At 34.4% G+C, this 17,157-nt stretch overlaps 1 protein-coding gene across 1 annotated transcript; it reads left to right on the top strand.

The window, feature by feature from the left end:
• Positions 1–2,931: 2,931 nt before the first annotated feature.
• LOC114398076 (kinesin-like protein KIN-14L) lies at positions 2,932–15,484 on the top strand. Its single transcript, XM_028360213.1, has 20 exons — positions 2,932–3,071; positions 3,167–3,263; positions 3,444–3,601; positions 3,768–3,920; positions 4,025–4,265; positions 4,851–4,957; positions 5,145–5,216; positions 5,589–5,696; positions 5,918–5,992; positions 11,332–11,413; positions 11,791–11,886; positions 11,995–12,168; positions 12,272–12,378; positions 12,575–12,756; positions 12,879–13,040; positions 13,140–13,390; positions 13,577–13,740; positions 13,933–14,585; positions 14,891–15,075; positions 15,185–15,484. Exons 2-20 carry the CDS (start codon positions 3,200–3,202, stop codon positions 15,253–15,255), a joined length of 3,105 nt encoding a protein of 1,034 aa, XP_028216014.1. The 5' UTR covers positions 2,932–3,071; positions 3,167–3,199; the 3' UTR covers positions 15,256–15,484.
• The last annotated feature ends 1,673 nt before the right edge of the window (positions 15,485–17,157 follow it).

The raw sequence follows: 17,157 nt of genomic DNA, 5'->3' as shown, positions 1-17,157 counted from the left end.
GTTTAAGGGTGAGACAGTTTTATAAATACTATTGATAAGATTTTTAAGTCATTTAAAAAGTTTTTTATACCTAAAAAATCGACCTATTTAAAAAACATAAATATTCATTTTTGTATAGAATAGAAACATAAATATTCATTATTGTTGTCTTCGTATTGCAATATGTATTTTAGGGTTGGCGAGGTCTTACACAAAATAATGATATCTGCATGTGAAAAATCTATATTGCATTAAATCTTACATTTATTTTGTATTTTTTAAATATGTTAATCTACGTAAAGAATTAAATTAAAACTTGAAATTAATTTTAGGAAAAAGATATATAATACGAAACAGTTACATACGAATTGCACGAATTGTATTTTGGAAAATTTATTGGAGATAAAATCTTAACTGACCCTACCATGTATAGTATTACAACCAGCGAGAGTGGTTCAAGTATCTATTGGTTGTTTTCGTACGAGTATATTTCGTATCAAATAACAAAGCTCTTAATTTTATTGAAAGATAAATTTATGATTTAATTAAAAATTTTATTATAAATATATTTTAAAATAAATTATCATGAATGTTATTTTAAATCTTAAAAATATTTATATCATATAACTAAGTTAAATTCAATTTTCATAAAATCTAATCAATATATTATTTTAATACAAAGTTTTTTGTTTAGTACATAAAATTAAATGGCATTGAAGTATACCTTTAAACGTTTTTCTGTTATGCATTTAATTACTGGTGTGATGCCTCATATTAACCATTTTTAAAGTGGGTTCAAATTCAAAACCAGCATATCTCATTGTAATGCATTACACTAAACACGAACATCATTTTTGGGGCTAATAACTATCAAACCTAACACAACTGCGCAATTACAACTAAAGATGGATAATATATTACCTATAATGATGATCTGAAGCAACCAAGCATCTAACTGATCATGATATTTGGCTCAACTGAGCTTGCAAGATATTCAATGATGATAAATTGATAACGAGTCTTTCGAGATTTAAACTTTTGCTTAATATCAAGAACGGCCAAAGAATAAAATAATTAAAGTTTATATTTTAGAGATATTAATAAAAAAAAAATATTTGCTATTAATTTTTATAAGGTAAAAAGATCACATATATTTGACAAAAAGTCACATATATTAACAAAAATGTTTAATATATAACTTTTTCTTTTAAAATAAATAATTTTTTCTTTAAATTTATTTTAGATCTTCCTAATCAATGGGTTGATTCGGTTTTATATTCAAATGGAGAATACTATCGGTTGACTATTTTTTTATTCCTTTATATTTTGGTCTTTATTTTTAAAATGTGTGTATATATAACTTTTTGTTGATTAATTTAAAACTTTAACTTTATTCTTTGATCAATTCTAACATAAGACAAATAATCATGTTTAAACTGGAATCCTATAAATAACAAAACTATACTAAAGTTATATAGCTCTCCAACTTAATAACATTGATAAAATTAGAATAAATTTACATCAATTAATCCACTAATTCAATAGTTTTAAGTAACATTAACTTTTATTTTCTCCACCTCTCATGTTACTACTTACAATTATAAATTTTTATGGTTGAAGTTTTAGTAAACAATAATCTTGAGATAATTTTGTTATTAAAATATAATGTGGATTTCATAATAAATTGTATTTTCAATTACTAGTTTAATATTAAGTCAAAAATTTATGAATCAATTTTTTATTAAATTATATGTAAGATTAATCTGTTGCATTTTTATACATTTAATGACTAAATTAAAATTTTTCTTCTCTTAAAGATTAATTTGTCATCATCTTACATTTTTATAAAATGTATATTTACCCAATTTTTATAAATTAAAAAAAAAAAGAAAAAGGAAACTTAGATATATATTTTGAAGTTCATAGTTGCACATGGTAAAACATTTGAAATAAAATTAGATAATAAATACGAGAAAAAAAGTATTTTGATTGCACATGGGTCAGATGCGAATAATTTAATACCTATTTTCTTAATATCTAAATCTTTTAAAATTAATGTTCATAATATTAACCATCAATTTAATTTTAATAAGAGTGAATTAGCAATAAATAAACTTTATTTTGGGTTGAGATAATAAATATTCCAAAATATTCCTGCATGTAATACTATAAATAATAAATTAAAATAAAAATGAATAAAAAATTAAATTAAAGTAATTGAACAACTTTGACCCAATATTGATTAACAATATACAAAATTAATACTATAAAAGTCACTGAACAAGTTTGACTCATGATTTGTTTATATAATAATGTTTTTTTATTTGAGTATTTTAATACAAGAGACAAATATTTATTTAATATAATTAGTAATAATAAATAAATATTGTAAAATATATGTTATATTATAACTGAAATTGATAATAAAAATTAATTTTAAACATATAAAGTTATTTTAAATTGAAAAAATAAATGATTAAAAAATTGTGCATACTTATAAAAGTAAAAAAAAAAAAAAAAGCTAAACTGATTGAGATAACTTTTTTTGTTAGTTTCACTCTTTAAGTTATATATTATAAATATATAGTGTAAGAAAAAATTATTATAATTATTTCAAAAGTAATAATTAAATATACTTTACAACAGCCAGACAAACTAAAAATCATTATTTTTTTTTACCAATTTAACCCGAAAATACTTATATGTAAGATTTTATTTCCATATATACACCGCACAAAATCTGACCTGATTTCGAGTATTTCCAATCAGAGAATCTTCGCCGTTCGATAAGTTGACTCGGTATGCAAAACCGACGGAGCGTAATCGCTTTGCGGACCCAAAAGATGTGGCCTACCATTTTGAATTCAAAATGAAAGGTAACGTTACGATTCCGTAGCTGAGGTTCGGAGCCCAAAGCTAAGCCCCACTCGCTGTTATCTGAACCAAAGCAAAAAACCCCATTTCTAACTCCAGAAAACAACTACTCGACTACTCTCTCTCACTTTTCTGGGTTCTTTTTGAGTCCTTTGCAACAGACCCTCTTACAAAAAGATCATTTTTTTGGGGTACTCTTCTCTGGTTCTTCAACTTGGGTATGTGTTTTGGTTTCTTGAACAAAAATCCTAACTTGGGTTATGCCTTGTTTTGTGTGATCATTGGTTTTCACTCTCATTTTTACAACCCTCAGGAACCTGGTTTTTGTGGTTTCTTTTTATTAATCATGGAGGATGGTTCAAGAAATAGGACTCATTTCAACATGACTTCACGAAAAGCCGAAGAAGCGGGTTAGTCTGTGTTTGTTTTCTTTGGTCATTCATTCTTGTCATGGTTCACTTTTGTGTGCTTGTTATGCTTGATGATGATTATTAATGTTGATTTTTTTTTCTTTTTTTAAAAAAGAATCTTCTTTTCCATGTTCCTGTGTCATTGATTTGTCTGATAGAATGTTACAATAACTTATGCAGCTTGGAGACGCTATGAGGCCACTCAGTGGCTAGAAAGTCAAGTGGGTCCTCTTGGTATATCAAACCAGCCTACTGAGAGAGAACTGATTTCTTGCTTGAGAAATGGTCTGATTCTTTGCAATGCCATTAACAAGATTCATCCAGGAGCAGTGCCTAAGGTACTACATTACAATCCTATAAATGAATTTTGTTTACTTGTCATATATTGAATTGCCTGATCAATTAATAGCAGGTTCAAATTGGGAACTTTGAGTTTGCCATTTTTATTCTCTCTTTTTCTCACCACAACTGCTTATACCACTTTCTGATGATATTTTTTTTAAGGTTGTGGTTGTGGACAATCAAGTGCCTTCACAATCACTTACCTGGGATTCACAGCCTTTGCCTGCCTATCAGTATTTTGAAAATGTACGCAATTTTCTGTTTGCGATGGAAGAATTAAAGCTTCCAGCTTTTGAAGCTGCTGATCTTGAAAAGGTATGCTATTTATACCTGTCCACAGTGCTTGTTCTGATGTATGTGCAATTGGTGTCAAGCATTTGACTATAGATGAATTGTGTATGTTGGTTATTTGTTTTCAGGATAATCTCGAGATGGGATCGGCAGCAAAAGTGGTTGATTGCATTTTGGCACTTAAATCGTTTCAAGAGTTGAAGCAGATGAACAATCAGAATGGATACATTAAACACATAAAATCTCCTTTGCCTATGAGAATGCATACAAGAGCAGCTGCGTTCTCCTCTGATGCTTGTAGGCACTTGGATTTGTCTTCCAAATTGGAAAAAATGCCTCCCGCTGAGTGTAATTTTCCGAAAAGAGAAGGTTTAATCCCTTGATCTTGTTAATATATTTGTGTGAGCTGGTTTGTATCTGTGAGCTAATGGCTAGCTGCACAGTATAATGTAAACTACCAAAGTTTGCCAGTTGCACTTGGGAGGAAAATAAGTTTGGAATGATTGCTCTCTCTCTCTCTCTCTCTCTCTCTCTCTCTCTCTCTATCTATCTATCTATCTATCTATATATCATTCTAACAATAAATTATTCATATCATTAACAGTACATAAAGATTGCTTGAAAAAGAAACTAATTATATGATTGGATTATTTCAAAGCTTAAACTCAGTGAACAAAAGGCTGGATTGTTTTTTCTTCTTGTGTACATCTTTTGAGCTAATTTACTTTAAATCCTTGAGTGAAAACACTGTAAAACTCTAACTGTCCAACACATCATCGTTCATCTCTTACTATTAGAAAAGGAAATGTTATTCTACCTGTTGATGAGAAAAAACATATATTTTCTTTTTGTACCCTGTGATCAGTCAATTGTTATTAGTTTATCCATTTAGACTTTTTGATTAACTGTCCTTGTATTCTCTTGTGCACTTGGATAATTGTATTTTTCTTGCAGAAATTGTGGAATTACTTGCCAAGCAACTGGTTGACCGTATGTTTGATGCCAAAGAAAATATCGATGGAAACATTATTGCTTCTCTCCGTAAAGAACACCTGGTAGCGGTAAGTTACAATCATCATATAAACAAAGAAATTTAATGAAAGTATATCATTTAATTGAATACATTAAAAATTTAAAGGTTTTTACTTTTTCATTTCAATATTTTCTATGTTTAATCCTTAGCTGGTGCCTAGTTTGCATCTGTCTTAAACAATATTAACGCTATTTTTTTTTTTGTCTTTACTGTAGGATCCAATAAAGGTATTTAATCAGATAATGGCATGTTGTAATGGGGAACAGCCACCTACAAAGTTCAATGAGGTTAGTTTGAGTATATTCTTAGTTCTTAATTATGTAGGATTATGATAAATAATTGCAAACAATCATACTTGGTTTTTTATCCCTAGAATCAATATTGTGGTCAGAATGATTTTTTCCCAACTGAACAAACTCATCACCTGTCGCTCCCATTGTTATAGCCAACCTGACCACTATGCAAAAAGATGACTGAAATATGCTTTTATACTGAAATATAGGATTATTGGCTTATTTAATTATGTTTATTTGTCTTGCTAGCCTTGCTTATTCTTTTATGATGATTTTGAAGATTCTGAAAAGGACGATTTCATGTAGTAATGTCAATATTTTCTTTTGCTATGATATTCAACAAAATGTCTTCTTGACCTTATGCAGTTGCCATTGCTTCCAAAGGATTCTGCAAAAGAAAAGGATAACTTACCACCTCATTCCACTTCAACACCTATGCAATCAGATGCTTTATCTGCTCCTGACAGTTCTAAGGTACTTTTGTTTTTTCTGTAAGAATATGGAATTTCAGTAAATTGATTATCATAGTTTGACATGTTAATGTATTTCCCATTTTTTATTTTCGCTAATATTTCCCCATCTGAAAATTTTGATTTTTTGTTTTTTACCACATTTAGATCATCAATATTGTTACAAACTTGATATACCTTTTGTCACATTTGGATTTTAACTTTCCCAATGTATATTTCATACAGCATTGCCAAGCTTGCCCCAGAAAGTGCAAGTGCAATCAGGTGCATCTTTTAGACAGGCAGGAAAAAGAACTACTGGTAGGCATTTTTTCAGCTTGTTTGCACTCAACCAATGCATTGAATTTTTTTTTTTATTAGAAATAAGGTTAGAGCTATGTTCAGTTGAGGAGGGGAGGGGGGGGGGGGGGGGCAGTTTTGTAATGCCCCTAATTGCTGACTTCTCGGTGGCAATTTAACAAGTAGCAGAAAATTTTATCACAAAAATATTGTGTACTTCACTACTTTATATGTGGTCATATTTATCTAACTGGAACTTTAATTTCTTTTTATCGTATACACATTTATGTTCAATCATAATTAGAGAACAACAATATTGTATACACGTTGTTTATGTTCAGTTGAGGACGGGAGGGGGGGAAGTTTTGTAATGCCCCTGATTGTCGACTTCTCAATGACAATTTAACAAGCAGCAGAAAATTTTATCACAAAAATATTGTGTACTTCACTACTTTATATGGTCATATTTATCTAACTGGAACTTTAATTTCTTTCTATCGTATACACATTGTTTATGCTCAACCATAATTAGAGAACAACATACCAATAGATTCTCATTACTATCTTGAGAATCAAATTAGCAAGCCAAGAGCTTCTCCATGGAAGTCATACAAGATCTATTTCAAGAATTTATAAAATTTGCGTATTAAGAGAGATGAGAGAGTGAGGTAGAGAGAAGCAGGGGGTGGGTGAGAGAGAAAAACAAAGGATGCGTGAGTGAGAGGTTATGTCTCAACTACGTCAAGAAGGGGTACATGCAATTTGATGCGATGACTACAATGGCACGATGGGGGAAGGGAAGGAACAAAAATTGGAGGGATGCACCAGACATATACTCATTCTACTTCACACGGTTTCCAGAAGACATAGGGGAAAAGGACCTATGGTTCAAGTTCAAGAAGTGGGGTGATGTCAGGGAGGTATTCATCGCAAGGAACAGAAACAAGAGTGGTTGGAGATATGGCTTTGTGAGATTCAAACGAGTCAATAATGCCTGGAAATTAAAGAGACAATTGAATAACTTGGTCCTCGGGGGACTGAAATTACACGTGAATCTTCCGAAACATGGAAGGGAATGGAAACCGACAGAGAGAGTTAACAAGGAACATCAGCATAAAGAGGAGGTGGTCATAGAGAAGTTGCCAGTGAGAGACAAAGGTAAAGGAAAGGAGATAGCAGAGCATATGTCACTGGCTAGAGGATTACAGAAGTAGAATCCCCGACAAGTGACAGCATTCGGATCGTATGCGAAAGTGGTTGCAACAAATGGCAATAAAAATATGGCAAAATGATGGACATCGAAGTATGTGCAGGCATCAAACATGACATCTCGCTTGTTTGTCCAACTAACAATATCAATGGAAAAGAAGACATGGCTAAGTAAATGTTGGGTAGGTAGGCTAGGGAACCTAACAGCATTTGATAGACTAGAAGAAGAACTTATGTAAGACGGAGGCAAAGATATCAAACCAAAGTACCTTGCTGGCGATATACTGCTACTCACGGGGCTCAAAGATACAGGAGCAGAAGATTTGTGTAGAGAAAGACTTGAAAGCGGGCTATCTATGTTCCATACCCTGGAGAAATGGAGCACAAGTCTAAGGCTTGGATTTAGGATGGTCCAGGTTATGTGCTGGGGGATCCTGTTACACGCATGGGATGTGGAAAACATCACAAAGATCACGGAGGGGATTGGCGAGGTGGTGGACGTTGACGAGGACGAAGATGATCTCCAAAGACTGGATAGAACACGAGTTTTAATCAAAACACCATGGCCTCCTACAATCAATCACATTGTAGCAGAGGGAGCTATGTAGAGTCCTCTGAATCCTTAGAGAAGAGTGAGGTTGGGCTGGACCGAATGTCGAAGGAAGCACAGGTAGATGACGAGTTTCTGGTGACCAACATGGAAATGGGTGCAGATGGAGACGAGCCTGACAAAAACATCGGGTTGCAGCAGTTGCTCATTGGTTATTGCACAAACTCAATAACCTTGGTCAACTCATTATGGGCTAGGCGAAGAAAAATATGAACAAAAGGCTGACACATTTGGTGCTTTCAGTGGAAGCCTGGCCCTAATCCAGGAGGTCATATAGAGATGTGGATAGGGAGGATAAACGAAAGCAAGGCCAAACAACAAAGGATGAGGCCATAGAGGTGGTAGGTGTTGCATGTTTTGACGAGAAGGGAGAAAGGAGTAATAAAAATAGGAAGATTGGGGAAGAAAGGGGCCAACACTTGAAGACAAAATTTGAATTAAAAGAGATGCAGAGGGATGCACGTGAGTTAGTACAAGAATAGGAAAAGGACAACTCCATATCGGGTCCCATCGAAAAAGCACCTACTGGAAAAATGCACAATAATTTGGGCCTTAAATTAAATGGGCCTAAACATATATGGTAGGTTTATACAAGAAACAGGGGGTGTAAAAAATAGATTGGGCACAAAGAAAAAGTAGGCCCACAAGAGGGACAGATGATATAACTAAATAGCAATGAAGAAAAGGAGATCAATAGAAGCCCAAACAATTATACTCAGGCAGCCTTTCCCCAATTAAATGGCACAACAACAGCAAATTCAGCTTCAACACCCAGAAGCATTGAGATGGTAAAAGAGGTTGCAAGTAATTGGGACATGGCAAAAAACATGGGAGTAAACTTCAACAAGCAAAAGGGAAAATGATATCCAAAATGGTCAGCATAGAGGAAAGGGACAAGGGTGTAGTTCAGAGGATGGAAAGCAGTGAAGGTGATTGATGAAGATAATTACCTACTATGTAAGGGGTTTGGGGAGAGGTTTATAATGGGCTTCAATCAAAAAAATGGTGAGGAAAGAACAAGTAGATATGTTTTGCTTACAAGAGACTAAGAAGGAAGTGATAGACAAAGCCCTATGTCAAGCTCTGTGGGGTGATGCTGAAGTCAGAAGGGAAATGCAGCCAACAATTAATAGTGTTAGGGGAATCTTGTGACTTTTGAGTAAGGAAACTTTCAAAATGGATAAGGTGACTGGTAATGATTTGGAAGGGACATGGGCTGGTGATGGTGAAAAATTGACAATAGTAAATATATATTCACCATGTGATACAGCTGCCAAAAGAATTCTATGGGATCAAGTCAGGAAGCTCAAAGCTACAAGCAGAGGGGGTATCTAGTGCATTTTAAGATATTTTAATTGTATTAGAACCATCAGAAAGAGTTGGAGTGTGTTAAAGGGTGCAAGGCAGGGGTAGCATGAAGAAATTTAATGATTGGATTGTTGAGTTAGAGGTTGAGGATGTGCCTTGTGTGGGGCGAAAATGTAAAAGCAATCAAGGTCATGTTGAGGAGCTTTGAGTCGGTGTCGGGCTTAAAGATAAACTTTGCCAAAAGCAGATTTGGGGTGATTGGGAAGTCTTATCAACGGGTACAAAATGCTGCTAATTATTTAAATTGTAGATTGTTTATTGTACCCTTTTTGTATTTGGGTATCCCTATTGGGGAAAATCCTAGGAGTAATGAGACAGATACAATAGTCCAGAGATGTGAGAGAAAACTATCCAAATGGAAACAAAGGTACCTCTCTTTTGGGGTAAGGGTGACCTTGATAAAGTCAGTCTTAACTCAATTTCTATCTTTTTCTTCTCTTTTTTCAGGATCCCGAAGAAGGTGGTCGAGAGATTCATGAGGCTGCGCGTTGGTTCTTGTGGGGGGGGAAACTCTGACCAGCAAAAGATTGTCTAGGTGAACTGGGAGACAGTTTGTCTCCCAAAAGAAAAAGGTGGATTGGGCGTCCAGGATTTGGTGAAATTCAATTATGCTTTACTTGGAAAATGGCGGTGGAACCTCTTCCATCACCAAGGAGAATTGTGGGCGAAAGTCTTGGATTCCAGATATGGAAGCTAGAGGAGTTTGGATGAACCAAGAAGAGGGTGGTGGGATTTAAGCATTGTTTGTGATTCATGTGAGGAGAGGGTGGTTGGTTCAAAAGTGGGACAAAATGAAAGATCGGATGTGGGTCAAAGATGAAGTTTTGGGAAGATGGGTGGCTGGAAAAAGTGTTTTCATTGCTAGAGAAATATCCACGAATGTACAACATTTCTCAACAGCAATAACAATACATCCAGTAGATGGGGGGGCATTAAACGGAGGATGGGAATGGCAGTTCTAGTGGAGGAGACTATTTATGGAGGGGGAGATAGAAATAACTACAAAATCTATGGAGGACATAGAAAGCGTGGTAGTACAAGAGCAACAAGATAGTTGGAGTTGGGGGGCGGATCCAAGTGGGAGTTACATAGTGGGGAGTGCTTAGAAACTGCTCAGTAGACATACAACAAATGAAAATGATGATGGAGTGTTTACTGATTTATGGAAGCTAAAAGTCCCAAGTAAAGCATCAGTCTTTGCTTGGAGGTTGATTCACGATAGATTTCCAACAAAGGTTAATTTGAAGAGGAGAAACGTGCAACTGAATGATGTATACTTCCCATTTTGAAGAAATTACAAAGAGGATGCGTCCCACCTTTTCTTCAGTTGTTTTAATACCATGCCACTATGGTGGGAAGCGCCATCCTGGCTAAACATAGTGGGTGTTTCCCCAGAAATGCAGAACACTTCCTTCAACATTCCCATTGCTACCTCAATGGTATCAGACTTCAGCGATGGCAAAGTGGGTGGATTTCTTTCTTTGACCTGGTGCATATGGTATCATAGGACCAGGATTGTCTTCTCAAACGAAAGCTTCAACGGCCAAAAGCTGATGGATGACGCGATATTTTTCTGCTGGACATGGCTTAAAAATATGGAAAAAGGATTATTCCTTTTCATTCATGGTCTAGCTAGCAATATCATCAGGGTTGGGTTTTGTATTCAGGGGGGAATGTTCTATAGTTTTCTTTTTGTGGTTGGGAATCTAGTTATATTCAGATTTATGGCTGCCTAGTTCTTGCACTACAACTTGTATTAGGACACCATAGCTCTACACATAGTCAATCAAGGATGTAAATACACCAGTACCACTTGTACTGATTTTACTATTATAATACATACTACTATTTTGCTGATAAAAAAAAAATTCAATCATAATTTACATTATGCAATTCTTCACATTCAACACAATAGATGCAATAAACAAGAGTGATATTTGATGGAATAAACTCATTGCCCTGATGGTTAAGGAAATGTGTACTTTTGATGCCAGGTCGTAGAAATCTGGTTATTTCTGATATTCTGTTCCAAGTAGTACCTAGAGAGTAGTATTGAGATATCTATGTTACCAAAGGATGTACATATATACATCTATGGTAAAATGCATAACACAGCCTGCAACAGAGGTCTATTGCATTTATAATGTTTGTAAAATCGTGTTTTTATTTTCAGGATCTCAAGGCTTTGAAGTTGAAAATTAAGAAAGAGTTTGAAGAGATGCAGTCACAGTTTCAAGGATTTTTTAATGATATTGGTATGAATAATTGACCTTTTCCAGTTTATTGATTTTTATCATAATTGTTTGCAAAATAAGATATAGTTGTTTTTCTTTACTTACTTTGAGTGGTTATATCTTCATCACTTTTAAAGGGGATGCCATGCTTAAGTTAATGAGACAGGCATTCAACCACTTTATATCCCAATGATTTTAAATTTCATTTTTCTGTTATTGAGCTTTTGGGATGTCTCAGTAGAAGATAAAAATTAACAAGATTATAATCAAGTTATAGAAATGCATTGGTGTTTTAAAAGATGAATTTCTTTTGTGTACCTGTTTCTATAAAACAGCATTTGCCTCAGAAAACTCTGTTGATATTGATAGTCTGGAGTTGTGTTGCTTCATGAATTCAGGGAGTCAAATACAGGAGATGTCAACTAAAGCTCTTGGATATCACAAAGTAGTAGAAGAGAATAGGAAACTATACAACATGGTTCAAGATTTGAAAGGTTGGTGTACTTTTAGTTTTGATTATGTTTAATTTAAAGGGTCGTTTTCTTTTTGAGTACTCTTGACCATGAGTTGATTTTGTCATCCTTTTCAAATTCAAAACTCAGGTAATATTCGAGTTTACTGCAGAATCAGGCCCTCATTCCGGGCTGAATCCAAGAATGTTGTTGATTTCATTGGGGAAGATGGTTATCTATTCATTTTAGATCCAACAAAAACACTAAAAGATGGAAGGAAAGTATTTCAGTTTAATCGGGTTTTTGGTCCAACAGCTGACCAAGGTAGAGTTCCACAAACTAATATTACTGAAATTTTTGCACCATTCTGACTACCTTTTTCTCTTTCTTTACATCTCTTTGTTCAATTTTACTGTTTTGTACTCAGATGAGGTTTATAAGGATACTCAACCATTAATTAGATCTGTGATGGATGGGTACAATGTTTGTATTTTTGCTTATGGTCAAACTGGATCGGGGAAGACTTACACCATGGTAAGATTCTTAATATCATCTCAATTGATTTTAAAAGAAGAAAAATCAGTGTAAAATTGCATTTCAGATAGGAAAGATACTATTATTGCACTATTATCTTGGCTGTTGACCAATGCAAGAAACAGCAATGACTGTCTATTACATTTGCAAATTGAAAGCCAGGATGTTTCCATCTAATATTTCTTTCTTGCTGCAGAGTGGTCCTTCAGGTGGAGTGACATCAAAGGATATGGGAATCAATTATCTGGCACTACATGATTTGTTTCAAATGTCTAATGAAAGGAAGGACATCATAAGCTATGATATTTATGTGCAAATGGTTGAGATTTACAATGAACAAGTTAGAGACTTACTTGCAGAGGACAAAACAGACAACAAATATCCTTTTCATAGGGTCAAACATTTTCACACTACTCATAAGAGATTAGGAAGAGAAAGTTTTATTTCTAGTCTGTTGATCTTAATATTTGCAAATAATTTATCTCCTTAACTAACCTCAAATTAGAAATCCGGAGCTGCAATGATGACGGGTTGAGCCTTCCTGATGCTAGATTGCATTTGGTGAAGTCTCCAACTGATGTTCTGACCCTCATGAAACTTGGTGAGGTTAATCGTGCCGTCAGTTCGACTTCAATGAACAATAGGAGTAGTCGATCCCACAGGTGAAATTCTGCTTTTCAGGAGTTCTGCTAACTGAATTTTCTTATATAAAGTAGTTGGGTTTATTTTAGGCACTGATAGGGCTGCTCAATGTGTCTCAGTGTACTTACTGTGCATGTTAATGGTAAAGATACATCTGGGAGCTCCATTCGCAGCTGCTTGCACTTAGTAGACCTAGCTGGAAGTGAACGAGTTGACAAGTCTGAAGTTACAGGGGAAAGACTAAAGGAAGCACAATTTATTAACAAGTCTCTTTCCTGTTTGGGAGATGTGATCACAGCCCTGGCTCAAAAGAATTCTCACATCCCTTATAGGAACAGCAAACTCACACTTCTTTTGCAGGACTCCTTAGGTGCACACTAGTATTCTATCATTTTCATTCTCTCTTCCACTTTCTTCTCTATTGTGGAATTCCAATTCTCATTTTTTGGCTATGAGATTTGTCACAGAAAGGCCTTGAAGACTCTACCTTGATTATTTTTCCACATGACAGTTTGTTGTTAATATATGTGTTTTCTGTTGGAAATTTCTGAATTAGGTGGACATGCTAAAACATTGATGTTTGCTCATGTGAGTCCGGAAGCAGATTCATTTGGTGAAACAGTGAGTACTCTAAAGTTTGCTCAGCGGGTTTCCACTGTGGAACTGGGGGCAGCCCGTATGAACAAAGAAAGCAGCGAGGTTATGCATCTTAAAGAACAGGTTAGAATGTCTAGTTAAGCCACAGCATTTTTTTTACTTCATGCATGCTGACTTAACTTTTCTTAAGCCTGAGAATTGGACAGTCATTCAGTAGCATAGCCATACATAAGAATTGAAATTTTGAGAGTTTGTGTTCTAAACTCAAATGGAGTTAACCTTATTCAGTTTTCCTCTATTTTACATGAATATTAGGTTGAGAACCTTAAGATTGCATTGGCAACCAAGGAAGCTCAGAGAGTAATGTTCCAAAGAATTAAAGAACCACACACTCCATTAGAGAAGCCAAGACTGGTGTCTGAGAAAACTCCATTGCGCCCACGAAGACTTAGCATTGAGAACTGCAGCGCTGTAAAGACTGATAAATCCGTGAATCATGAGGATAGAAGTGGAGCCAAATCACCACTTTTGTTACCTCGTTCGAGAAGATTAAGTTTGGAAGGAGGTTCAAAAACTATCAAGAAAGATAGTCTACCAAAAGTATCAGATGATACAGTAAGCAAAGCTTTACAGTACGAGTCAGTGTCTCGACAGAAATATCACCCAATGCAAGATCCAGAATCAGTATCAAAACTAAACGGCCATTTCAGCAGTGGCAATTCCAGGTCAGAGTTGCATACCAGAACCCCTCGAAGTCCTACAAGCATTTCCTATCAAACGAGATTGATAAAAGTAAAAGGTGGGATGCAAGTTCATCCTCTTAAACTGCCTCAAACACCTGAACCACCAGTGCTGGATGGAAATGATGCACATGGCACGAAGGTGATGGGTAGCACAAATGGAAAAGGATCCCAGATAAGAAAATCCTTGAGAACAATTGGGAAACTGATAAATGGCCCTGATAAGAGGTGTGTTTTAACTTTATTACTCCTGAGCCCTATTTCGATAAATTACTCCATAAGTACTTATAGAAGAAGAAATTAAAAAGGTAAGACAATGGTTAATTAGTTAAATGGGAAATCTTCTATAAAATTTATGTGCATAAGTTGATTTTAATTTATGGGAGCAACTCGATTCGTTTTTTCTTATTTCCTCTTCCTATAAGTACTATAAATATGTTTATCCCTCAGAGAATGTTAATCGTAGTGTTTTAAGTTTCATTTTGGTAGTGATGGAGTGTTTTACTCAATCTTCCACTGTGAAAAATATGCAGGAGCCAACAAAATAATATGGTTGAAGTCAAGTCACCCATCAAGGGCACTGGTCATACAAATCATGTAAAATCACCAATTTCAGCTGCTGAGAAAACTAAAAAGAGGCAATCTCTAACGGGGACTCAACCACCACTGTCAAATAACTCCCGTAGATCTTCACTTGGAGGGAAGCCAGTAGTAGCATGTAAGTTAAACCTGTAGAACTGCCATTTCCCATTTCTCAAGTGATATGAAAGATAGATATTCATGATATAGCAATATACTAAGTCCATAGTTTTGTGTCATACCTGAAGATGACAAGGACGGAAATGCTAGAACTCCTCCTTCCCATTCAGACACCAAGACTGCAAAACGGTGGCTGTAGATCATTGCTTCGACTCAAAGCACGCCAACATTGCTGACTTAGTTTAGGACAAGCAGATTTTGGTTTAGGACAATGTACAAAAAGGGCAACAAAGTATTTGTAGAATACTCAGATATGATATTTCAGTGAGGCTATCTGTCTTTTCCAAAGGGGCATTCTTGTAATAACAAATTCAAGAAACAGAAACAAATTAAAAAAATTCATGTTCATTCATGCAGCCTTAAGTTCACCCTTTATATACTCAAGCAACTTGCAAGGTTGTTTAACCAACAAGTGGTGATAACTAACTTACATCATGGATTCCAACAATATTTATCAATGTAGGGGATAATTAAATTTATAACATCATAGTTTTTAGTTATTGATTGAACCATGTAATGGTGGGCAAGTTTTGTACGTAGTTTGGAGCCCAATTCCAGTTGCCCACATGCTCGAATCTTGCACTAGAGGTTTTTCACCATTCCCATGCGATCAAATCACATGATGGTTCGAAATTGAGTCATTTTCCCTCGTGAATAGTGAAAGTCTGAACTCTGAAGTAAAATAAAAATGGACCATTAACAACCTAATTTCAACAATGGTTTTATTTGTTATACACCATTAATCATCACTGTAATTCATTAAGTTAAACTGATAGATATTACATAAAACAAGGTAAATGCGTGGAACTGTCGTGTTTATTGAGTAAATTGTTTTTCTTCTTTATACTTTGTATCACATTATTAGCATATAATATTTATCTCGAAAAAACACTAGAATTGTGTTTAAAATTCTCCACTCTTACTTTGTGTTAATAAATGATGAGAGAATAGAGTCCAAAATTCATTTGTTGCAATACCTTTTTTTAATTCCCTGGTTTACCAGAAAAAAAATTGATTAATCCGAAATTTAATTAAAAAATAAATAAAATTTAACCAAAAATTATTTTCAGATAAAATACTTAAAGCATTCAATAAAGGTCAATAGTGTATTGTTCACAGTTTGTTACAAAGCACCTGAGTAACGACATAGTTAACAAATTCGCTAATCCGGATAATGTTTTGTTTTGATATTAATCATAGTACAAAAAACTCTTAATTAATTTTATAACAATAGAATCAGGATATGGTGCGATGTGATATCTAAGGTAATGTAGCGTGCCATCCCTTCATAGTTTATTACCGTTAGTGGTCCCCACTGAATCTGCTTAACATGTCGCATGTGTCCACAATGAAATTGCCATACTGAGATCCAATAATGCCTGCAACAGAAGAATCATCACATGCACACAAACGTAAGTACACAACCCTCGAGGATAACCTTGGCACCATACAAAAGTGTCATATGAGTTTCAAAAATGTAGTTGCTTGTTGGTACAAAATACTTGTTCTGGTGCATTTCTTAAACACCATGAACTGAAGCACCTTCAAAAGAAATTAGTTCATATTCTCCTCATCATAAATGAAAGCATCAGATAGTTAGTGTGGCAATTTTAAAAATGTCACTATAGGTCCAACATTTAAATGGGTATCGGTAGTTAATTTTCTCGAATATTGATTAAAAAACTAAAAAAATATTTATTCTAAAAATAATTTTAAAAAATCATAAATAATATAATTGTGTATATCTTAATAATTTTTTTATTTTTGAATCACTATCCTAAGACATTGGCCAATATTTGTCCTCTTGAATTCATAATTTCATATGCACTTATTACTTAACTTGCATGGTTTAATTGCATATAGCATATAGGTGGCAGCTTTGCACAGTTGTTATAAGAGCTTTCTCATATTCCCCTGTGCCCTTTTAAAAAAAATTAATTAGAAAATGGAAATAATTTAATTTGCATAAATCACTCTAGATCTTCAATATTTTTTGTCACAACCTAGTAACACATGAATCCGAAACATGTAGGTCAAAGCG

The sequence above is a fragment of the Glycine soja genome, chromosome 19 (genome assembly GCF_004193775.1).
Source record: "Glycine soja cultivar W05 chromosome 19, ASM419377v2, whole genome shotgun sequence".
Lineage (NCBI taxonomy): Eukaryota > Viridiplantae > Streptophyta > Magnoliopsida > Fabales > Fabaceae > Glycine > Glycine soja.
The sequence above is the reverse complement of the archived record's forward strand: the minus strand, read 5'-3'. Positions and strand labels throughout refer to the sequence as shown.